We start from the raw sequence: 25,939 nt of genomic DNA on the forward strand, positions 1-25,939 counted from the left end.
CTTAGGAACTGCGCTTAGCGTTGTAATACCACGGTAGTTGTCAACTACCTTTTTATCACCTTTTTTGTGAACTGGAAACATGAAGGAGGATTTCCAGAGTTCGGGAAATACTCCGGTTGTTAGCGACAATTGAAACAGATGACAAAGAGGTTCAATTAGACCGGCAGAACATTTTTTTAGAATAATAGTTGGTATACCATCTGGGCCTGCCGAGGTTGAAGCCTTCATTTTCCTAATCGCCAGTTGTACCATATTATTGTCGATATTGATAGAGTTCAAAGACTGGTATGATTGAGGTACATTGAGCGCCGCGCGTGAAGCCTGGGTCGGTGTCAGCTTCTCGTTGGAGAAAACACTCGCGAACTTTTCAGAGAATAGTTGGCAGATCTCCTGTAAACTAGAGCTCATACGTCCTCCATAGCTCATCGTTGAAGGCAACCCGGATTCCTTTCTTTGCTCGTTTACATGCTTCCAGAATGTTTTAGGTTCGGACTTCAACTTACGTTGCACGTTTCGCAAGTAATCGGCATGGCAACGCTTCGATATCTTTTTATAGACTTGGTTAACATGAACGTAGTGTTGTCGCAGCACGTAGCCCCCAAACTTGGAGTACTTCTTCAGAGCGGCTCTTTTAGTCGCTTTTAACTGTCTCAGCTCGGCAGTGTGCCACGCTGGGTGCTTAGATTGAAGGCCACTTCTTTTGGGTACATAGCGATCGATAGCATAGCTCATAACATTGGAGAAGGTCTGCACTGCAACGTTGACATTATCATTGTCGAGAATTTTGAGTCCAGTGGATATTCGACAGGAAGTCAATAATGCTATTATAGTTGGCTTTTCTAAAATTATAGCTGACGGTGTCAAAAGCATTGCAGTCATGCTTCACTCGAATCGCTTCAAGCAATATATGCAGGGGAGGGTGGTGTCTAACAGTCTTTACCAGGGGGAACGGTGCTGCGGTAACTTTTGGCGCGTAGTCAGATTTGCTCGAAAAACAGAGATCAAGGATTCTGTTGTTCTCGTTCACCACATTATTCGTTTGGCGCAGCAGATTTATACTGTAGCAGTCAAGCAAACTGGTGATACCAGCATGAAAAGATGACAGTTCGGGATCAGCGAACATAAATCCGTCAGAAGCAGAGCGCCATTTTAATCCGGAGAAATTGAAATCACCAACAATCATGATCTCATCAACCGGGCTTGCTTGAGCGAAAATCCGTTCCAGTGACTCAGTATGTGAATAAATCAATGTCAAAACGCGAGTGCGGTCCGGTGGAAGATAAACCACGCAAAGAAAAAGTGCGTAGCCAGCCAGCCTGATTCGCACCCACACCTGCTCGACACAGACCCCCAAAGTATCATCAATCAGTTGCGCTTTCAATCGACGATGGATAGCCACAAGTACCCCGCCGCCGGTAGCCTTGAGACTGTTGCGTGAGCTGCGATCAGTTCGGAAAACATCGTAGTTGGCACCAAATGCTTGCACTGACAGAGTGCTATCGCTAAGCCACGTCTCTGTGAGGGCGATTATGTCGAAGCATTCATCCGAACTTGCTACCAGATAATCTTCGATTACTGAATTAATACCACCGGCATTCTGGTAATATATTTGTAGGTTTGAATGCCGCGATTGATTGCCGTTGGTATCGATGTGGAAGACCCCTTCACCACTCCTGCACACAGGACCGTGACGACTGGTGAACGCTGGCTACAATGGCTCGACTGTGGCAGGGGGATCAAGGGCTTCCATAGTGATAGCTGCAGTGCGTCCCAGGGTGCGATGAGTCATACCAGCATAGCATAGAGTGCTTAGTCGTTCTGTGATCGTTGTAGAGCCGAATGTGCTGTGAAGAGACGAGCTCGTTACGATGGGATCCAAATTTTGTTTTTGACATTGAAGATTCACAGCGGCGGTAGAGTTGTGTTCATCAGCAGACTGTAAGTGAAATTTACATTGAGAGCGTGCAGCATCTTGTATTGCTTCGGAAGGACATATACCCTTCTTGGCTTTACCTGACACAGAAGAAGTCGCCGATTCGCCAGGTAGACCTAAATCGCTCGCCGGGAAACAAGAAGTTGGACAGATGAGTTTATCCGGAACAGCTTGGCGCTACTGTCCACCACCAGATGGATTCTTCTCCGCCGCAATCCTGATGATAGGTCGTTGGATTTTTGAATTGGTCACAAATTCACGGAAGTAGATGTTCTCCGGCCAAGAATCTTTGGACAGAGCCTTATCCCTGTATGATTTGCTAACGCCAACTTTGAAAGTAATGAAGCTCAAAGATGAGAGATCCTTGTCCTTAGGAACTAGACGAACTATTCTCGGTTGCAGATTCTCCCCCAAACAATCTTTCACAAGGGTAGAAACTTCATCGTCCGTCGTGCTGGGATCGAATGCTGACAAGTAAACCCATAACAGCTCCTCAGGTGGTGAAATTGTTTTTATTGTTTCAAACGCAGCTTTGGATCCACGAATATTAGGAATTTTTGTTTTGGGCGAATCATCTTCGCGTTTGCGCTTAGGCGTGTTTGAAACTGGATTATATTCTGCAATTCGATTCCAAGGCGTTATAGTTGGGGATAGCGGTTTAGAGTCAACTTTAACCGAGAGAGCTTTGACGACATCTTTCAAATCAGCTATGTCGTTCTTTATAGATTTCAGAGAATTGTCGTCAGGCACTATGTCGCAACAACGCGAAGCCATTCTACGGAAATTATCATTCGAGAATAAATCAGCACAGCCATTGCACATCCAGAATAGATTCCGTGGGTGGGTTCCCAGGACGTCACGAACATCATAATCCATCTTGACGCATATCATGTGGAACGAATTTCCGCAGTATCCACGACATGTGATTCGATCAGAATCATTAACCACTTTCGAGCAGTTGTTACAAGCCATGCTTTGATGTAGAAATAACGCCTAGCGGGTATGCAATATGCGCAGGAGAACGCTAACGGGTAACGTGCGTCAATGGAAGCAAACTTGCACGCAACGTGTGACAACTCAACTACCCACCAGCAGATGTCGCTTTTGGCGAAAAAATTGAGCGTAACGTCTGTGCAATGATAATGACAAGTGAAAACAAAAATCACAACCAAAAACAATCACTTTCACGAATCACACCGGCAGATATAATCGTGCTTGAAGTCACGAAATTTCAATGGACACGTACTACCGAATAAAACGATATACAGATAAAATGAGAATAAAAATAATCGCGAGTGTAAAACACTAAAAAATCAAAAAAAAAACTATCAGCTCTACTGACGACCGTAATATAGCAAACAGTGAAGCCAAACTTCAAGCCATTTGCTCTATGACATAGGAATTGAAAGCTTTCATTTAACGTATTAACATCGCCCATAGCTCTATTCATAGATTTTTTAACGAAAGTTTTCCTTAAGTATACATCATCATTGGTACATCAACCCAAATATAGTAAACATCTTAATTAAAATTTTCTTAATCCTCTTTACGCAGTAGATGTGGATTGTCTATAAGAAGGATGTGACAATAGGATGGAATCATATTTTTAAGTGATAAAAGGTAAAGTGAAGGGGTTCATTAAATTTTAGAATGAGCTTGTAAGAGACAAATAAACCGTTAGTGGTAACGCCAAAGCCAGCTACGAACCCGCCATTTCGCTGATAAGAATTAATGGTGGGCTACCGTTCAGTAAAAATGGAATAACACAGCAATTACTATTCTAGTGCCAACGACCAATAGATCACGCCAGTGATAATGTCCAACCCCAAACATTGCACACACGAGCCGGTAGCAACATATCCCAAAAAAATCCACATTGAACAAACCTACCGTGCTAAATTAGGAACCAATCCCGTTTCAAAGTGCCCATTCCGCCAGGAACGCAAAAAATGTGTTCGCCGTAGCCATGACACATAAAAATTTGATACCCAAACAAGCCAATTACGATTTAACATGCAATCAAAATGGTCCTAAAAACGGACAACGAATATCACCGGCCAACAAACTGTGAAATCCGGACCCAGCCGCTGTATTTCCCGGCATTCCTGTGTGACTCGAAACAGTGGGAAATGAGGATTAAATTGGCGGCGGATAAAATATATTCGTTACAACAAGCAAACGATTTTTGGTAATTTATTATGCGAAGGTTCTATTAAATGGAAAAATATGTAACGCTAAAATTTTGGAAGACCTCTAGTCGCAACGGCAGTGCACAGAACCTTTCGAGCTGTCGTATTTTGACCACGTATTCGAAAGAAAATCTCAACATTGTCGGTGGATGGTTCTGATTGTAACTAAATTCCATCGCACACGGCCATCGTTTCTATTCCAATTCACACTTTGTGCTGCATTCTGAATCGATAAAGTATGGATGCATGTATGCGGTTTTGCTGATACCGGAGCGTGGCGAAATGGTTACAGCTGTTCAATAATTTTACATTTTTGCTACTGTCCATTCCATGATACATGGCACTATTCCAGCTATTGATGGAAAATGTTTGAAAACATGTTTTGGTGGTTGTCGGTATGAAGATTCAGGTAATACCGGTGTTTGATGTTGTTATGCTGTTATAATGAGAAATGACACCTTTTCAAGCGCATTTATGGAGTGGGTGATTCATCCATTTACACACTGAAAATAAAATTGGAGTGTCATTCGACGGTAATATTGAAATACTTTGCCATTTACTCCCTAAAAAACAGCTCATTTTTGGGCCAGAAATTATAACTAGAGGCTCTTAAATGGTTTATCACTTTCACGTTGCCACCCTGTAATATTTCTAAGACCTTTACCAATGAAGTATTCTCCGTGCACGAATCTAAAAGAGCAAATAGTGCTTTACAAGGTGTAATAAGAATAAAAAATTAGAAGTAATGTGTTATTATAACTATTAGCATTTTACGTATGCATTACAAATGGTTCAAGTATTACCATAACATTCGTTTTCGAGCGCTTGGTCGAGACACTATTGTTTTGTTTCCAGTCCGTACAGTGTAGAGTAAGGTGGGGCAAAAGTGCGCACCTAACAGTTTTCAGAAAATAACTATTGGTAGAAAAGCACTAGAAAATAGGCATGATTACAAATTAATACTATCATCACACATCTTCAAAACGTAATACCAGATATCTCTTGGTTAAGCTGGAGATTTTGAGGATATCTGGCGAAGGTTTGGAATGGGACGAAAAATGGATAAGCAAGTATCAGTCACTCGCGTAAGTAGGAGATGAGGAAGGAAATAGAAAAACTGGTATATTTTTCTACAGACATATTCTAATTTATATATACAAAAATCAAATAAATACATTAAATACGCGTCGATTTCTTACCTCATGTAAGGAATCGAAAGTCTTATTGTAATGTTATAATCCATTTGATACAAACATTACAGTAAGGCGGGGCTGGTTGATGGAACGATGACCTCGGAACATGTCTGGCGCTGTACACGAAATGGGTCATCGGAAAGTCAATTGAGCTAACACCTACCTAAATCCTTGAACCAAGTTATTTGCATGAATATGTTAAAATACATGCAAACATCTTTTTTTCTGTAAATCACTACCAACTAGTGGGAGTTAGGATGGTTAACACACACACACACACACACTAAATCCATACAGAGTTGCTGAGTCGGTCATCATACACCGGAGGAAATGGATTCACGAAGCGTTTTCCGAAGGTTTTTGCATCCCCGCAGAAGCAGTTTCAGTTGAGCATACAAGTGGGACGAGAGAATATACCTCCGCATTCGTCACTCCGCCCTTTCGTATGTTGTTGCAGCGGCTAAGAGAGTGAGTAAAGCTATTGCGAAATCGAGATGGACGAACCGACTGAAAAGTGCGTATGCATAGTAGATGCAGAGGACTGTATTGGGATTGTCGCGGTTTGTATAGTTTTCTCTGTCTTTTTCGCTGTCCATGGACTTTCCAGCTTAACCAGCTGCGTTGGTATTGTGCCATTCTGACGTTAACGTGGGAGGCAAACAAACCGCTTCTGGGATTAAGAAGAGGGCGATAGTATTGAAATGCGAGATCTCAATAGAGCCCCTTACACGAGGCGCTAGTAGTGTACTTACTGAGCAGTAGTGTCACTTTTAATAATCATGTAAGGTGAGTAATGACGGAATTCCCATACAATTCTAGTAATGACACTAGTTAGTAATGACACTTTTATTGCGCGTGTAAGGGCCCCTAATGTGCGTACTTTAAACGCCAGATATCTCAATTGGTTTGGCCAGGGGTGGCATTACGCATCTCGATTCGATCAAAATTCTATCGAGTCGACCTTGTTTCGCATTATGTATTTCGAACCGAGCTCGAAAGTAAATTTTCGTTCGAGTTCGCTCGAAGAAGTACTAGATTATCGAGAAGTTTTGGCATTATGGAACCATAACAATCGAACTCGAAAGCGACTCGAGTCGAACGTATTTGCTCGATAGTTTTATTGCTGTCGACTGTCGTTCGAGATTATGATTTGTGTTTTTATTTCATGTCATTCGTTAAATTGGGTAACAATCGGAATACTTAGAGGATATAAAATTACCAAAAGGTGTGAAAAGCTCCCACATACTTGATGTTATATCTATTTTCACCATCAGGAACATACTTTTTTTGGAAAAAGTAATACTAAATATTGCTAATAGATTATCCTACACCAAGTATTAATAAAAAAGTGTTAAAACAAAACGATGGAGCAAAGTGGAGACACCTAGACTTATCTAATTGCTATTTGGTAGATGTATAGAATCACAATCATTCTTGATTTCAAAGTGGTGATTTAAACAATTTTATATTCTAATTGATGCATTTGTTCCCGACTATACCTCAATTGTTTTCAATATCACAATATATAGCTTGAAATCAATGCCATAATGTACGTTTTATACACCAACAGAATTAGGTGTTATATCGTCATTTGTATTAAATGCATGAAAATACAGAATATTATCTTATATAGCAAAGAACTTTGAATCAAATTGAAATTCTAACAAATTTGAATGCATCAACCGATTAAAAATTATACCATCTACAATTTCTAGAAACACTTCATTTTTATTTTGTTCTCCCTATCTCTAGTTGTGCGCTATAACAAAATAATTAACTAACAAGTACACGGAAAACCCCGCAAACACGAAAACGAAATATTGTCTCGACTATTTCAACTAAAAATGGCTATTTAACGAACTAGTTTTTAAATTTTTGCTTCATCAATTGCTGAAAAAAATTGTTGCTTTTGGAAGCTATCAGTTTCCTGAAAAAAAAACCTGAAAACCATTTTTATTGAAAAGGGCAGTTTGCTCGCTTTGAATATTTTCTAAAAAATTTGATGAAGGCGATTTCTGTAGATAATACATTCCATCGTGCGACTGAGGTCCGAATAAGATACACTACCAGCTAGGCATTACGATGTTTCGGTGCTTCAACTTAAACAGCGAGATATTAAAATTTTGTGGTAAGAACCTCAAGAATACAGTTATAATAAACTAAAATAATGCCCAAACATTGTAAAAAGACGGTGAGGGTGAGTGACCTGAACAAATTATGAACATGTTTGGGTCAATTTATTTACCACTATCACTATTTTTATTCTGTGAATTTGACGCTCATCGAAAAAAAACAAAACAAACCGCAATTTTGTTCACACTGAAAAAAATTCTTAGGGGGAATTAAAATTATCATACGATGAACAAAATAATTATTAGTTTTCTGCAACGAAGCATTTGAATTGAATTGAAAAAATGACATCTTGATGAACGAAAAGTTGAGTAGTTTTACATATTTAATGTACGGGTTATTCCACGTCAAATTTACAACCACAATTTTAATTCCTACCAAAAAAATTTCTTGCACTCTTAGCACAAAATAATTGACATCTATTTTTTTTTATCTGAATACGATAGATTTTTATGATTTAAGCTATGAGTTTTTGAATTTTATGAATTGGACCATTTTTCAACCACTGATAACTCGGAAACTCTTAGTTGTACGGAAAAAACTATTAATAATAAAAAGTGCATTTTCGAATGAGCTCACCAATGAAAATCTGATATAGTTTTTTTTGTTATTTATGTTATGAATTCTGCAAATGTTAGAAACATATTGAAAAGCAAGCTTGGACTAATATTTTTTTTATTCTATGAAAAAATTTATAATTATATTGAGAACCTATTTCAATTAAAGTTGGTCCATAACATAGCATTTAATGTAAAATTGCCCTTTTTTAATCTTATAATTGTAATATCTCGCAAAAGATTTTGAGATCCACTGCAAAATGTTTACACAATATTTTTAACATGATTTTTGTTATTTAAAGAAAAAATAAGCAAAAAAATTGATCCAACTTTCAAAAAAAATTCTCAATTTTTCCGGCAAGCTCATACGAAAGTGCAACTTTTTAAATTTAATATTTTTTCCATGCATCAATTACTTTCCGAGCTACCAGCGATTAAAAAATGTTCAATTTTTCTAACTTCAAAAGCTGAAACCTCATACCTTGAAGTAAATATTATATTCAGCCATAACAAAAATACCTGTCAAATATTTATAGCTAAAGAATGCAAGAACAAAATTTGGAAAGAACTAAAATTTTATTTGTAAGTCTGACGTTGATTGGCTCGTACGGTGCATAAAAGTTATCATCGATGTCTAAACTATTTTTCGTGAATGAAACGAAATGATTCGTTCTTTTATCAATTGTGCATAAAAGTTATCATCGATGTCTAAACTATTTTTCGTGAATGAAACGAAATGATTCGTTCTTTTATCAATTGTTTTATATAGTATAAATATTTTTGGAAAGGGTAAATTTATTTTTCGTACATAAAAGGAAAAAAATTGAATTTCTTCGAATCTTTTTGGATCGATGTTTGACAACATCGATTTTATTTCACAGTGCTCGCCCATATTGTGTACTACAAAAAATTGTCATACTTGCGAAACTTATCCATATATATTTCGATAACAATCAATTAAAAACTACATGAATAAAAAAAACCAAAGTTGGTTTTATGAAACTTATTTGTAGCAGAATTAAAAATATTTTTTCTCAGTGTATACTCTTATTTGACAGTTTTCGCTCGAACAGGCAGTCGAAATCTAGTACCGCAATCTAACAAGCTCGAACGCTTGGTCGAATGCGATACGTAATGCCACAATTTAGTCGAAACGACTTCAAAACGTTTCGAATCGAGTCACTCGAATTGAGATGCGGAATGCCACCCCAGTTTGGCAAAACACGGTATATCGGTGCCAAACTGATTAATGCTCTGCATGGGTGGGGGACACGGACCGAGCGATGCAGCTTGCGGTAGTCCTGGACTAGTCTTCTGTATCTGCTGCATGCATACTGTTGTTGATAAATTGCGCTGTACACGCAAACGTGAGAAAGAGAAAGGATTGCTCGGGCTGTTTGATGCGTGAGAAAGAAGCTGGAGATTTTGAGGATATCTGGAGAAGGTTTGGAATGGGACGAAAAATGGATAAGCAAGTATCAGTCACTCGCGTAAGTAGGAGATGAGGAAGGAAATAGAAAAACTGGTATATTTTTCTACAGACATATTCTAATTTATATATACAAAAATCAAATAAATACATTAAATACGCGTCGATTTCTTACCTCATGTAAGGAATCGAAAGTCTTATTGTAATGTTATAATCCATTTGATACAAACATTACAGTAAGGCGGGGCTGGTTGATGGAACGATGACCTCGGAACATGTCTGGCGCTGTACACGAAATGGGTCATCGGAAAGTCAATTGAGCTAACACCTACCTAAATCCTTGAACCAAGTTATTTGCATGAATATGTTAAAATACATGCAAACATCTTTTTTTCTGTAAATCACTACCAACTAGTGGGAGTTAGGATGGTTAACACACACACACACACACTAAATCCATACAGAGTTGCTGAGTCGGTCATCATACACCGGAGGAAATGGATTCACGAAGCGTTTTCCGAAGGTTTTTGCATCCCCGCAGAAGCAGTTTCAGTTGAGCATACAAGTGGGACGAGAGAATATACCTCCGCATTCGTCACTCCGCCCTTTCGTATGTTGTTGCAGCGGCTAAGAGAGTGAGTAAAGCTATTGCGAAATCGAGATGGACGAACCGACTGAAAAGTGCGTATGCATAGTAGATGCAGAGGACTGTATTGGGATTGTCGCGGTTTGTATAGTTTTCTCTGTCTTTTTCGCTGTCCATGGACTTTCCAGCTTAACCAGCTGCGTTGGTATTGTGCCATTCTGACGTTAACGTGGGAGGCAAACAAACCGCTTCTGGGATTAAGAAGAGGGCGATAGTATTGAAATGCGAGATCTCAATAGAGCCCCTTACACGAGGCGCTAGTAGTGTACTTACTGAGCAGTAGTGTCACTTTTAATAATCATGTAAGGTGAGTAATGACGGAATTCCCATACAATTCTAGTAATGACACTAGTTAGTAATGACACTTTTATTGCGCGTGTAAGGGCCCCTAATGTGCGTACTTTAAACGCCAGATATCTCAATTGGTTTGGCCAGGGGTGGCATTACGCATCTCGATTCGATCAAAATTCTATCGAGTCGACCTTGTTTCGCATTATGTATTTCGAACCGAGCTCGAAAGTAAATTTTCGTTCGAGTTCGCTCGAAGAAGTACTAGATTATCGAGAAGTTTTGGCATTATGGAACCATAACAATCGAACTCGAAAGCGACTCGAGTCGAACGTATTTGCTCGATAGTTTTATTGCTGTCGACTGTCGTTCGAGATTATGATTTGTGTTTTTATTTCATGTCATTCGTTAAATTGGGTAACAATCGGAATACTTAGAGGATATAAAATTACCAAAAGGTGTGAAAAGCTCCCACATACTTGATGTTATATCTATTTTCACCATCAGGAACATACTTTTTTTGGAAAAAGTAATACTAAATATTGCTAATAGATTATCCTACACCAAGTATTAATAAAAAAGTGTTAAAACAAAACGATGGAGCAAAGTGGAGACACCTAGACTTATCTAATTGCTATTTGGTAGATGTATAGAATCACAATCATTCTTGATTTCAAAGTGGTGATTTAAACAATTTTATATTCTAATTGATGCATTTGTTCCCGACTATACCTCAATTGTTTTCAATATCACAATATATAGCTTGAAATCAATGCCATAATGTACGTTTTATACACCAACAGAATTAGGTGTTATATCGTCATTTGTATTAAATGCATGAAAATACAGAATATTATCTTATATAGCAAAGAACTTTGAATCAAATTGAAATTCTAACAAATTTGAATGCATCAACCGATTAAAAATTATACCATCTACAATTTCTAGAAACACTTCATTTTTATTTTGTTCTCCCTATCTCTAGTTGTGCGCTATAACAAAATAATTAACTAACAAGTACACGGAAAACCCCGCAAACACGAAAACGAAATATTGTCTCGACTATTTCAACTAAAAATGGCTATTTAACGAACTAGTTTTTAAATTTTTGCTTCATCAATTGCTGAAAAAAATTGTTGCTTTTGGAAGCTATCAGTTTCCTGAAAAAAAAACCTGAAAACCATTTTTATTGAAAAGGGCAGTTTGCTCGCTTTGAATATTTTCTAAAAAATTTGATGAAGGCGATTTCTGTAGATAATACATTCCATCGTGCGACTGAGGTCCGAATAAGATACACTACCAGCTAGGCATTACGATGTTTCGGTGCTTCAACTTAAACAGCGAGATATTAAAATTTTGTGGTAAGAACCTCAAGAATACAGTTATAATAAACTAAAATAATGCCCAAACATTGTAAAAAGACGGTGAGGGTGAGTGACCTGAACAAATTATGAACATGTTTGGGTCAATTTATTTACCACTATCACTATTTTTATTCTGTGAATTTGACGCTCATCGAAAAAAAACAAAACAAACCGCAATTTTGTTCACACTGAAAAAAATTCTTAGGGGGAATTAAAATTATCATACGATGAACAAAATAATTATTAGTTTTCTGCAACGAAGCATTTGAATTGAATTGAAAAAATGACATCTTGATGAACGAAAAGTTGAGTAGTTTTACATATTTAATGTACGGGTTATTCCACGTCAAATTTACAACCACAATTTTAATTCCTACCAAAAAAATTTCTTGCACTCTTAGCACAAAATAATTGACATCTATTTTTTTTTATCTGAATACGATAGATTTTTATGATTTAAGCTATGAGTTTTTGAATTTTATGAATTGGACCATTTTTCAACCACTGATAACTCGGAAACTCTTAGTTGTACGGAAAAAACTATTAATAATAAAAAGTGCATTTTCGAATGAGCTCACCAATGAAAATCTGATATAGTTTTTTTTGTTATTTATGTTATGAATTCTGCAAATGTTAGAAACATATTGAAAAGCAAGCTTGGACTAATATTTTTTTTATTCTATGAAAAAATTTATAATTATATTGAGAACCTATTTCAATTAAAGTTGGTCCATAACATAGCATTTAATGTAAAATTGCCCTTTTTTAATCTTATAATTGTAATATCTCGCAAAAGATTTTGAGATCCACTGCAAAATGTTTACACAATATTTTTAACACGATTTTTGTTATTTAAAGAAAAAATAAGCAAAAAAATTGATCCAACTTTCAAAAAAAATTCTCAATTTTTCCGGCAAGCTCATACGAAAGTGCAACTTTTTAAATTTAATATTTTTTCCATGCATCAATTACTTTCCGAGCTACCAGCGATTAAAAAATGTTCAATTTTTCTAACTTCAAAAGCTGAAACCTCATACCTTGAAGTAAATATTATATTCAGCCATAACAAAAATACCTGTCAAATATTTATAGCTAAAGAATGCAAGAACAAAATTTGGAAAGAACTAAAATTTTATTTGTAAGTCTGACGTTGATTGGCTCGTACGGTGCATAAAAGTTATCATCGATGTCTAAACTATTTTTCGTGAATGAAACGAAATGATTCGTTCTTTTATCAATTGTGCATAAAAGTTATCATCGATGTCTAAACTATTTTTCGTGAATGAAACGAAATGATTCGTTCTTTTATCAATTGTTTTATATAGTATAAATATTTTTGGAAAGGGTAAATTTATTTTTCGTACATAAAAGGAAAAAAATTGAATTTCTTCGAATCTTTTTGGATCGATGTTTGACAACATCGATTTTATTTCACAGTGCTCGCCCATATTGTGTACTACAAAAAATTGTCATACTTGCGAAACTTATCCATATATATTTCGATAACAATCAATTAAAAACTACATGAATAAAAAAAACCAAAGTTGGTTTTATGAAACTTATTTGTAGCAGAATTAAAAATATTTTTTCTCAGTGTATACTCTTATTTGACAGTTTTCGCTCGAACAGGCAGTCGAAATCTAGTACCGCAATCTAACAAGCTCGAACGCTTGGTCGAATGCGATACGTAATGCCACAATTTAGTCGAAACGACTTCAAAACGTTTCGAATCGAGTCACTCGAATTGAGATGCGGAATGCCACCCCAGTTTGGCAAAACACGGTATATCGGTGCCAAACTGATTAATGCTCTGCATGGGTGGGGGACACGGACCGAGCGATGCAGCTTGCGGTAGTCCTGGACTAGTCTTCTGTATCTGCTGCATGCATACTGTTGTTGATAAATTGCGCTGTACACGCAAACGTGAGAAAGAGAAAGGATTGCTCGGGCTGTTTGATGCGTGAGAAAGAAGCTGGAGATTTTGAGGATATCTGGAGAAGGTTTGGAATGGGACGAAAAATGGATAAGCAAGTATCAGTCACTCGCGTAAGTAGGAGATGAGGAAGGAAATAGAAAAACTGGTATATTTTTCTACAGACATATTCTAATTTATATATACAAAAATCAAATAAATACATTAAATACGCGTCGATTTCTTACCTCATGTAAGGAATCGAAAGTCTTATTGTAATGTTATAATCCATTTGATACAAACATTACAGTAAGGCGGGGCTGGTTGATGGAACGATGACCTCGGAACATGTCTGGCGCTGTACACGAAATGGGTCATCGGAAAGTCAATTGAGCTAACACCTACCTAAATCCTTGAACCAAGTTATTTGCATGAATATGTTAAAATACATGCAAACATCTTTTTTCTGTAAATCACTACCAGCTAGTGGGAGTTAGGATGGTTAACACACACACACACACACTAAATCCATACAGAGTTGCTAGGTTCTAGCGCTTGTGTGCTTCTAAAAGTCCTATGCGCACTTTTGCCCCACGCGCACTTTTACCCCACCTTACTCTATAGTGACAAATAATAGTGCTATTCCGCGTTCAAAGTTAACTTGCGCATTATCCGCCTCGTTTAAGTTTCAGTTTTTTTCCCTTCTTCTGTGTTTTCTGTTTCTGAGTACCGGTATCCGCCCAGTGACCAGTGAAGTAAAGTTTTTCTAGTAAGCCGTCTGGATACCATTACACACACAAGTTGAGTATTGTTTTTATTTAGCTTTTCCCTTCTTGATTCTCCTACTAACGTGCCCTGGGCAATAGACCCGTGTAGAAATGACTTCTCCTGACGGCGGCCATCTCAAGGCAAGATGGACGACGAAACAAAATTGGCTCCCCGGCTCAAAGTACATCCAACGGCCTTCGTGATCTTCTTCCGGACCAAAGACGAAGAGTGTTTGAATCTGTTGCAGATTTCTCGAGTTCTGACGGATCGGTATTCGGCCGTGACAGAAATAACGAAAATTGATAAGCTTCGGGTGGTGGTAAACAGTTTGAATCAGGCAAACGACATTTCTGTCAATGGGCCCTTTACGAAGGAGTACAGAGTGTATATTCCAGCTAACAGAGTTTAAGTCCGCGGAGAAGTTTCCGATTCTAGTCTGAGTTGCGAGAACCTGCTGAAACATGGAACCCCATGCTTAAGCCAGTGAAAATACTGGAGTGCAAACGTTTGCATTCAGCTGCAACTGATGCTGACGGGAAGAAAACATACGTCAACTCAGACTCTTATCGGGTGGTCTTCGCCGGGTCTGCTCTACCTAACTACCTCCTCTTTAACAAAGTTCGTCGATCTGTTTGCTTCTTTGTGCCACGGGTCATGAACTGTACTAATTGCAAACAATTGGGACTACTAACGAAGGCGACTGTGATGAACCTCAGGAGGGAACATCTTCTGAAGTGCCTAGAAGCAAAGGAAAAAGGAAGAACATTTCCTCAAGCAAGTCGCCCCCGATCTCAAAAATCTGAGCTCAGAAAAGGAGTTCCCAGCACTTCCAGGAACATCAAAAACCCCAAGTGTTCCCATATCTCAGCCAGAGAAAGAATCCTGCGCTGGCTTAATATTTTTTCTGACATTGTGGACCTTATTCTTACAGTATTAAATATCTCTGACCCCTTTTAAAAGCATCTTGATAAGCTTTCCCCCAGCAGTAAAAACATTCTTGATGCAGTTTACTACGAAATTGCCACTCCTTTCAGCGATTGTATCCTTCGATGGCTAATTCATCGAACGAGGTCACGGGTTTAAATACTGTTCTACAGTGGAGTTGCAGAAGCTATATCACGAAAATCGATTCCTTTAAAATCTTACTAAATAACCTGAAATGCGATGCATTTGCACTATGCAAAACATGTCTTACTTCAGAAATAGACCTACACTACCACTATTTTAATATTATTCGCTTGCATCGAGAAGACTCTTACGGAGGAGTACTTTTGGGGATCAAAAAGTGCTATTCTTTCAATCGAATCGACCTGCCCTCGATACCAGGCATTGAATGAAGTTGTTGCTTGTCAAACCAGAAGGCAAAGACCTTTGCATTGCTTCCACCTAAATTCTTCCTAGAGCCTCAGTTTGCACCGACGGCTCCCCGCACCGAGGTCCGGTGTCCCAGTCAGGGATGCCATTATGCCAGATTTATCTGGCACAACCAGAGTTTTTTGCCATTTTCAGACAAAAAGACAAACCTCTCATTCTGCCAGATTTTTAAATTAAGGAAATGTTTGCACACACATTTTGGAAATTTGGGACATATTTTCCCAAATGAAACAACAATCGATTGATAAGTTTCGATGACTTTGAGGTCGCTGATAAGTGACAGATTTTGTCAGACATTTTTAGTTGATCTGCCAGATATTCTTTGAAAAATAGTGGCAACCCTGGTCCCAGTACATAATTCTTCCTAATGAAGGCTACCCTAGTCTGTAACATAAGCCGTTGATCTCCCGATACCTGAAACTGAAAGGTATTAATAATTTTCTCCTCCGGCCATTTGAACACCCTCCCTCCCCTGACTCTTATACCCAGAAAAATCACCTTAAACCATCCCCCCCTCCCCTTCATATCTTCCCGAAGCATTTAGCTCTTCTTGTCTCTTCAAGTTTTAACTATTATATTACATAATATCTATGAATATGCCTCTACTACCACATAAAAATAACTCTAATTAATCTCCCCGAATCTTTACAAAATTCAATCACGCCCTCTAGTTATTCCTACTTTTAAGATAGTTGTAAAAATTGTTACTCTTATTTAAAAATTATTTCCTCCAATAATCTCCCTGCTAAAAATGTCTAACCATATTGCCATAAAAACTAAATGATCCCCCTAATCTTACAAAAATTATATTACCCCCTAGTGTATATGTATTAGATAGCTATAAAATCTCTCTGGTATCATTTAAAAAAACTATCCCATAGTTCTAAGTAATTTAAAGAACAAAACAAAATTGGCACCTGTAAGCTAACGCAAACGTGCCTTACCTAAACTAACAGATACATGTTTACTAAAATTGGCTGATACAAGCGAAAAAAAATTTCAATGAAATTCATCTCAGTTCGAGTTTAGCATGCTCTGTAGTATGTTCTGGAAACCACTTCAAGCTACGATTCAGTATGCACCTATTCGAATATTTCAATCTAGGCAATCTAGAGATGTAGTCAGAACTTTCTGTAATAACCTGTGTAGAATCAGTAATATTTTACGGACGCATATGTGAAATTTTGTACTATCACTCATATCTATGAACATTAAGCATGATTGAACTACTCACCTCCATACATAACAAACAGCGTTACTTTCAGCATAATCAAATTCGGATTGATCCCACGGCGCATGCAAAATTTATCCCACTTGCTAAGGTCCTCCAAACCGACAGGGTTAGTTCCATTTTCTTCAGCACTTGCCTTCGTCGGGGTTTCACTATCTACTCCCATCTTGTAGCCGGACTTGCTGCACCCTCTCACAGTGCTTTCTTTTGCTTTATCTTCGGTACAATCTCAATCACCACCCACTCGGCACTTGCACTTGCTGATGAGAAAGTTAGCAAACTGACACTAGAACAAAGCGAACCACTTGAGCTTAACCTTCGCGTGCCCGCTTCTTTACGTGTACTGAGAAGATGCTACTCTCGCTGCCACCGTCCTGATCCGATACCGCGCCACGCTACAGCACGATCACCTTAATTTGTCACATCCGCTGTGACAACGACTACGACGGCAAACCAACGACGCGGTTGTATTTCTGCGCCGCGGTAGATTAGATTGCCGCACTCGATCACATGGTTCCTTTGAGGGACTAGATCTATTTAGATCATCCCGGTCTGTGAGTGCGAAGACACGGGGCCTTACGCTAAGCGCATCTGGTACATAAGTCAAGCGGATATATGGATAACAATAGCGTTGATACTATTGTCGCTAATCTAAAGATAAAACTGCCCTACCGTTCGGATGTCAGTAGATAAAGTTAGATGATACCATGAACAAATGCCGTACACTCACTCCGTGTATGCAAACAAGATACAATTAATCAAAAACGCGTTTGCATTCGGTCGAGATAAACTTCAGAGTAATTTATGAAATTATAACCCGTCTATTTGCGAACTAGCGAAGAGATTAGCGCCGTTCGGTTAGGGTTAATGCGGAATGGAAGGAGAAGAAAGCTGCCCTGGTCACGAACTTGATACACTCGGCGGAAACCGTTCGGGTTGTGGTCATGAACTTATAACGTTTGTTTATTGAGTCGGCGTCTTGAGGTGGATCTCAAACCCATAGTTGTCATTCAGGCAGAGGAAACATGAGAGATGTGTTAGTTGTTTGGGAATATTTTTATTTCAGTTAAAATTTGTAAATCCTACTTACAGCAATTTGTGTTTCAAGGCGAACGCATAACGTTGATCAATCTCTAAAAAAGATTTAAAAAGCTTGTGTAAAATTTGTGACGTTCCTATGTGTAAACAAATGTCACACCATTCACATCGCATTTGTTTGAAGAAAAAAACGATTAGTGACGTGTTCTGGACTATGCGGGACACTTTAATAACAATTACTGATTGGTTTGGTTTGTGGTCAAGAACCTCTCAAGGGATGGTAGAGGATCATAATTGGGGAAAAATCGTTCTACACATACCATTAAGTCTCAACCGTTGCCGAGTTATTGGATTGTTTCTGTAAATAGATTGTTCGGCTTAAAATACCTACAGCTAAAAAAAGCTTGTATTTTAAATCATTTAGTTTTCTTTTGAATGATGCCCTTATATCATTCAGTTACTGTTTCACTTCTCGAAAATCCGAAAAACCATTATCATTTTAATAATTGAAACTGTTCGTCTGCAAAGCTTCATATTTTCAATTTTAGCGCGATACACTTATCGCTTATTTTTTCCATGTGTTTGGGCTATTAAACATAAATATTTTTATCTTATTTTCTCTTATACTAGCTATAAATCAAAAAAATATGCCGCATCTATTTTTTGTTTGCGCTGAAAAACTAAGAAAATTTTACATAGAAAAATGAAGTAATATTTCTTCAAAAAATTGCATCTAAGCAAGCTCTACAATTCCTTCTTTGACTCCATATCATTATCTATTTTCGTTATCATTTCAATCAGATTATTTCATATGCACAAATGACGATTTCGAATCAACTGTGTTTGTAGTGACGTCAGGATGTGTTTACAATTGAATTGTAGTAAAACAAAGAAAGATAGCAATAAAGTGAAAAAAAAAACAAATTGTAGAAAAGGTTGTGAGGTATTAAATGAACAATCGCAATGATAAACACTAATTTTGAACTACATTACTAGTTTGAAATCTCAGTTTACGTTTTACCTTTCCATAGTCAAACCTACAATCGAACTAAGTGAACGACAAATAGCAGCCTTTCGATCTAGTGTGCATTGTCTCGAGAACAAAAGGAATATTGTATTTCTTTTGCCATTAGGAATAAAATCGATGAAAAAGCTCTGGTTCGTAATAGCGATGGTCGGGTTCGGGTTTGTGGACCCGAAACCCGGACCCGACCCGAACTCTATGCACAGAAAAAAATATTTTGTAATTTTAAGTTTATTCTCATGCACATTTTTGGAGCATGAATATAAATGTAAAATTAAGTTCCACCACAAATCCACACGACTTGTCGTGCTTTCTTCAACGAATTTAATCATAATTTTACATAATAAACTACAGTTTCATTAAACGGAAAACCAATGCACTTCAGTGTATTTTTGCTCCAATATGGCTGTAAAATGAATGACATGTAATATTACACGTATGAAAGTGTAAAATCGTATGCTTTTTGATGCTCCAATTGAGTGCATTGATTTTAACGTAATTTTCAATCAAATTTTTGTTTCAAGCTTTGTATGTTTACATTCGTATTGATTTACATGTCGTTTAATTTTCATTATGTTTTTGTGTGTGGGTTTCGGGTCGGGTTTGGGTTCTGTAAATTTAAACTTCACGGGTTCGGGTCGGGTTGCGGATTTTCAAATTTGAATTTCTCGGGTTCCGGTCGGGTCCGGGTTTTTGAAATTTTAAACTTTCGGGTACGGGTCGGGTTCGGGTTTTTCGAATTTGGCATTTTTTGGAGCCGGGTCGGGTTCGGGTTTTTAAAAGATAATACCGAACCATTTATTGACGCTGCTTACGTCTATACACAACACCCTGTTTCTTTTTGTAGTATTTAACTTTAGTAGTGATACGAATGGATGACACATGTAATCGTACTAAATTTTATCACCATTGAATCGCTAGAATTCGTCATATTTTCAGATGCTCAAATATTGATTTTTTTTCTGTATGAAATTCGCAAACTTCTTCAGATTCGCATTATTTTATTTTTTAAACGAGCACTCATGAGAGAGTATTCAACAATAAGTGTTTCGCTTCTAAAATATCTATGCGATTCATATCATCAATAAATCAAGTCAAAGAAAATTTGTCGGAAAATATTGGTTCAAGCGAGTAGAAATCTACGGGAAGTAAAGACAATCTATCAACGATGGCACTCATATGGTAATGGTATACTAGCGCCACTATCAAATCAGAGGTACATATATTTGAAACAAGCACTTTCTGTCAGATTGTCCTCAGGCTGGGCCGTTGCATGATCCGGATTTCTTCATGAAAATACATGAATTTCCACGATCTTAAGGAATTGATCGTAAAAATATTGTGTGTTCTGTTCAAACCACCAACGGATTTGTTGAAGTTTGGAGTCTTTGTGAGAGCTCCATTGGATTTGTCGAAGCATCTCTACTGGCACGCATACCGTACTAGATAATGATGTGACATCAAGAATTCGTCAGAGAATCTTGATTGACACCACTTGACACAAGTTTGATCGTACCAACCAGTAACGTGGGTGACGTCGTGTAAACTATCGATTACGAATTTCCAATTGACATGGCTTAATTTAATATATTTAATATATCTAATAAATTATACAAATTGCAGGAATGGTTTTCGATAAAAAATTTAAAATTTTAGTTAAGTATGACGGACAGGGTTATCGACGATTTATAAGTTTCTCAGAACATTGCAAATTAGACGTTTAATAATAGTAAATATAAATACCAATTCCTCTCGCCAGTAAATCATTTTGCCATAGGCAGATACTAGATGCATACTGTGCTACTTCAGGTTCGAGTGATTATATAATTCTTAGATGAGTTTAAATTTTGAAATTATCTGGTCCGGGTCGGGATCGGGTTTTACAAAATTTTCATTCTCGGGTTCGGGTCGGGTTCGGATTTTTCAATTTTAAAATATTCGGGCTCCGATTGGGTGCGGGATTTTTTTTATTTTCAAGCTCTCGGGTTCGGGTCGGATTCGGGTTCTAAAAAATTGAAACCCGATCATCACTAGTGCAATCCTGTGTGAAATTTCGCCTGACATTCCGTGTGAAGTTTTTTGTGCAATTTCACGTGAAATTCTGTGCGAAATTCCGCGTGAAATTGCGAGTGAAACTCCGCGTGAAATTCCGTGTGAAATTCCGCGCGAGACTCCGTGCGAAATTCCGTGTGAAATATCACGCCGGATTTGACGCACGATGTGGAATTTCGCGAGAAATGCTTCTCAATTTCATGCGGAATTTCGTGCGGAATTGCACGCGGAGTTTTGCACGGAATTTCGCTCGGAATTTAACACGAAACACGTGGATTTTCACTGGGAATTTTGGGCAGAAATTCTCGCGGAGTTTCATGTGAAATTCCAGGAGAAGTGCAATTCCACGCAAACTTCTACGCGAAATCCCGTATGAAATTCCGCGTGAATTTCCTCGTGAATCTCCGCGTGAAATTCCGCGCGAAATTCCGTGTGAAATTTTGTGTAATTTCACACTAAATTTCCCGCAGAAGGTCTCGGTAAATTTCGCCCAACTCCGCAAATCCGGGCGAAATTACGCGTGGAAGTCTGCGCGATATTTCGCCCAAAAATCCGCATGAAATTTCGCGTTTATTTCCGTGTGAAATTTCACCTGCTACTCCGTGTGATATTTTGTGCGAAATTTCACGTGAAATCCCGTGCGAAATTACGAGTTTCCGCATAAAGTTCCGCATGTAATTCCGCGCAAAATTCCTTTAGAAATTCCGTGTGAAATATCGCGCGAATTTGCAAGCGGAATTTCACGTGGAGATTTGCACGGAGTTTCGCTCTGAATTTCACACGGAATTTTACACGAAATTTCAAACGAAATTCCACACGGAATTTCACAGGGAATACTGCACAAAATTTCGCACAGAATTTCACGTGAAATATCGCCCGGAATTGCAAGCGGAATTTTACGAGGGATTTCGCGCGGAATTTATCGCGGAATTTCACGCAAAATTCTGGGCTAAATAACGCGCAAAATTCCGCGTGAAATTCCGCCTGCAAATCCGGGCAAAATTACGCGTGGAATTCTGCGCTAAATTTCGCCCGGAATACCGTGTGAAACGACGTGTGAAATTCCAGCTGTAATTCCGCGCGATATTTCACCCGAAATTTCACGCGGAATTTCAAGTGGAATTAATGCGGAATTTCATTCGCAATTTCACACGAAAGTTCGCACAGAATTTCACTTGGAATTTCCCGTGAATTTCGCGCGTTATTTCACGTTAGATTTCACACTGAATTTCACGTGGAATTTCGTGCGGGATTTTGCGCGGAATTTCACACGGAATTTCACGCGGAATTTTGCGCGTTATTTTAGCATAGAATTTAGCGTGAAATTCCGCGATAAATTTCGCGACGAATTCCGCGCGAAATCCCTCGTAAAATTCCGCTTGCAATTCCGGGCGAAATTCCGCGTGAAATTCTGTGCGAAATTTTGTGCAATATTCCCTGTGAAATTCCGTGTGAAATTCCGCGGGAAATCCCGCACGAAATTCCACGTGAAATTCAGTGTGAAATCGAACGTGAAATACCGCGCGAAATTCACGGGAAATTCCAAGTGAAATTCTGTGCGAACTTTCGTGTGAAATTGCGAATGAAATTCCGCATTAATTCCGCTTGAAATTCCGCGTGAAAAAATCGGGTGAAATATCGCGCGGAATTTCGCGCAGATTTTCACGCGAAATTTCGCGCAGATTTTCACGCGGAAATTCGCTCTGAATTTCACGAGGAATTTCGCGCGAAATATCACACCAAATTTCACGCGGAATTTCTCGCGGAATTTCACACTGAATTTCGCACGGAATATCCACGAAATTTCCTACAGAATTTCACCCGGAATTTCGCGGAGAATTTCGAGATATACTGTTTTCTACTATTACCACACCAACAGGTTTCTCGATCACAAGTTGCAATGAAACGCAAGGATTGCTACCAGAGATAGCTCGAACCCTCACCTGACCCGAACCCGCACAATAAAAATTTGAAACACCCGATCCAAATTAGAATTCAATAATATACAGAACCTACCAAAACGAATTACAGGCGAATATAATCCGCTATTGTATTTACCATTGTTGAAAGAGGAATTTATAATGTTCTGAAATATTTCTAAATCGTCAGCCTCTTATCCGGAAAGATGGGTGAATCGACTGTTGGAAAACAGTAAGCCAAATGATGACAGTTTCATGACAATTAGACGTGATGTTCTAACCAAATTTCTTGATTTTTTAACGAAAACCGTACCTGCAAATGCTGTTTTGTATAATTTATTACATAAATCTTTCAACTTATGCGTGCAAGCATGTTGACTTACAAAACAAATAGCATATCAATGTGGAGCTTCAAGCTTATTTAAACTCCTGTTCAACAGTTTGCACGACGCCACCCACGTTACGGTTAGGTGTGACAAAACTGGTGTCGTAGGGTGTCAATAAAGATTGTCTGACGTCTTTTTAATCGTCATTAGCATTGAAATGTTCGTCCCTGATGGGATTTAAGCACTGTTTATTTTATAATGCGGACACTTGTTTGTTGTTGTTTCTGCTGTACAACTAAATGAAGAATGTTGAATTCATACTCATCGCGTGAACAACAATGCATATATTGGAAACTCATTTAAAAGCAGTCCAAAAATGCATCGTTTTGTAAGCATGGGCTGAGTTACTGATCCGGTTCGTAGCTTAATTCTGCACAAGAGGCACATGGAGAACTTATCGTTGTGTGAGTTGGCCAAAATCACGAATTGTTCGAAGTCAACGGAACACATGTCAAAAAAGAAGCTTGGGGAAATCTACATTCTTAAGGATTTGTCAAAATCCCGAAAAAGAAACGGTACCGTAGACCACAAAAAGGACACCAAACAGCGCCCTGTTCGCGATACTACTAAAAAATTGAACAGTAATATAGGAACACAGCAAAGTATTAAAATTGGAATCTATATCCAGACTTACACTCAAGTAACAATTGAACTTTTATAGCATGCTACAAGTGCAATCTAAGTTTTATGAGGGGTTTGTAAAACTACCGTAAAACCTCAATTGTTACTAGGGCAGAGCATCATAAAGATCAGAAAAAAAAGAAGATAAGTATGTCGAAGCTTATGTCACATAACGAAAAATAGAACCAATATTTTCAAGCATCCTGACTAGGTTTATTGAAATTCATTAATGCAATATTAATAATTAAAAAAAAATTGATTTATATGTGGAAAACAGCGGCAAGAAATCGAAGGGTTTGATTTGGTTGAAACTCGAACCGGGTAATTCCAAACATGAAAAACACGGATCCGACCCGAATTCGAAAGTTTAAAATTTCAAAAACCCTAGCCCGGCCGCAGCCCGAGAGCTCTAAATTTCAAAGCCCGTAACCCGACCCACACCCGAGGGCAATTAAATTTCAAGAACCCGACTCGAATCCCGTCGGGTTCGGATCGGGTCTTGGTTTCCGGTCGCAACACTCAAACTCGACGGTCTTTAATTTAAATTCGAGTGGTTGTCCAAATTCGTTATTTTCTCTTCCTTGCGTTGTGTTTAAATTCTAAGCTCTGACCAGAAGCGCTTTTTTTTACTTTACACATTATGAAATGCGAAGAATTCTATGCTGACCTGTAAAACGAAGTTCAAATAGTAGGTATGCGTTCAACCCGCCCCACTCCATAGCTCTTTCTTTTTGGCCAAAGCATTCTTCTTCCTCAAACAATGTCATGTGACTACGAAAGTCAGATTACCACGAATTGTGTCAGCATTCAAATGTTCTGTTATCTCTCTTTAATTGGATTACCATGTGTTTCATCCCACGACATTCTGAAATTTATTATGTCCATGACTCATAGATTGTAAATCTATTTACACCCGTTTGGGGCCACTTAGTTCAATAGTGCCCAGAGGCCCCGAATGTTCTTAAGACAGCCTTCTTAAGATTTCCGAATCCTAAATCTTATATTCTACTAACGCTGATGAATCACCGTCCTTTATTGCACAGATGAAGCAGCAGCACTTCTTTTCGACCATATCTAGAACATATTAGGCTTTCCTTATGACCAGCAATGATGGCTTTCATGTTGTCGATGTTCTTTTGGTTCCGATAGGTATTAACTTCTAAGAAACATGTCCATGCTAACTATTATTCAACAATCAAATTCCTAACAGCCGAGCGCAATAATTTTCCTCCTATTCACGTGACAAAATTTCAAAATGGCGGTGGCAGCGTTGTAATCATCATTTCTCGTAACATTTATCCGTTGTCACTTTTGCTTAGCACGACTATATGTACGTTCACAACTACCGGCACTGATCCCGGCCGAGATTAAACTGGAACACTGATTATAACTACTAAACCGGTAAGTCCTTTACGGAAGTGCGTTTCAAACCGATCCCCACTCAGTAAAGTTCCGTGCCAAGTCGGATCTATTGACGGAGACCGTACGGCTGAACTCGACCGCGGCCACAAAGGAACTGAATTATATACGATTCGATTAGCTAAATTGTACCTCCGAGGACCGAGATCTGGGCGAGAAGTAGATGGATGATGCTGACTGATAAGGCGGGAGTTTATTTACAGCCTCTGTCACAGTACAGCTCGTGTATCGCGAGAGATACCAGGTTTGTACTGGATGTAACAGCATGAATTATGAAGATATTTTGCGTACAAAATTTGAAGTGTTTGAACAGGGGCTATTTTGGAATGGGGCTTATTTGGAGTAACTCATAAATAATTCGCACGGGTAAATATAGCTGCCAGAGCTTACGGACATGTGCGTCAAGGATAGCGAGTGTCCCATAGTGCTAGTGGCGACAAATTACCTACTAAGTAAGAAATATTGG

The 25,939-nt window shown here is 38.3% G+C and overlaps 1 protein-coding gene across 11 annotated transcripts in view; it reads right to left on the bottom strand.

Annotated features, from left to right (window-relative positions):
- LOC131682227 (uncharacterized) overlaps positions 1 to 25,554 on the bottom strand; it is a 102,365-nt gene extending 76,811 nt beyond the window's left edge. Inside the window, exons 1-2 of one of the 11 annotated variants that reach the window (XM_058963561.1) lie at positions 25,401 to 25,554; positions 17,018 to 17,300 (exon numbers count right to left, since the gene is read on the bottom strand). In XM_058963561.1, the coding sequence (XP_058819544.1) occupies positions 17,018 to 17,180 (163 nt within the window). In that variant the 5' untranslated portion in view covers positions 17,181 to 17,300; positions 25,401 to 25,554. Of the gene's footprint in view, positions 1 to 17,017; positions 17,319 to 25,347 lie in introns of all 11 variants that reach the window. The other 10 variants (XM_058963564.1, XM_058963571.1, XM_058963565.1 and 7 more) reach the window with 10 other exon arrangements.
- Positions 25,555 to 25,939: the final 385 nt, after the last annotated feature.

This window comes from Topomyia yanbarensis, chromosome 2 (genome assembly GCF_030247195.1).
Source record: "Topomyia yanbarensis strain Yona2022 chromosome 2, ASM3024719v1, whole genome shotgun sequence".
NCBI lineage: Eukaryota > Metazoa > Arthropoda > Insecta > Diptera > Culicidae > Topomyia > Topomyia yanbarensis.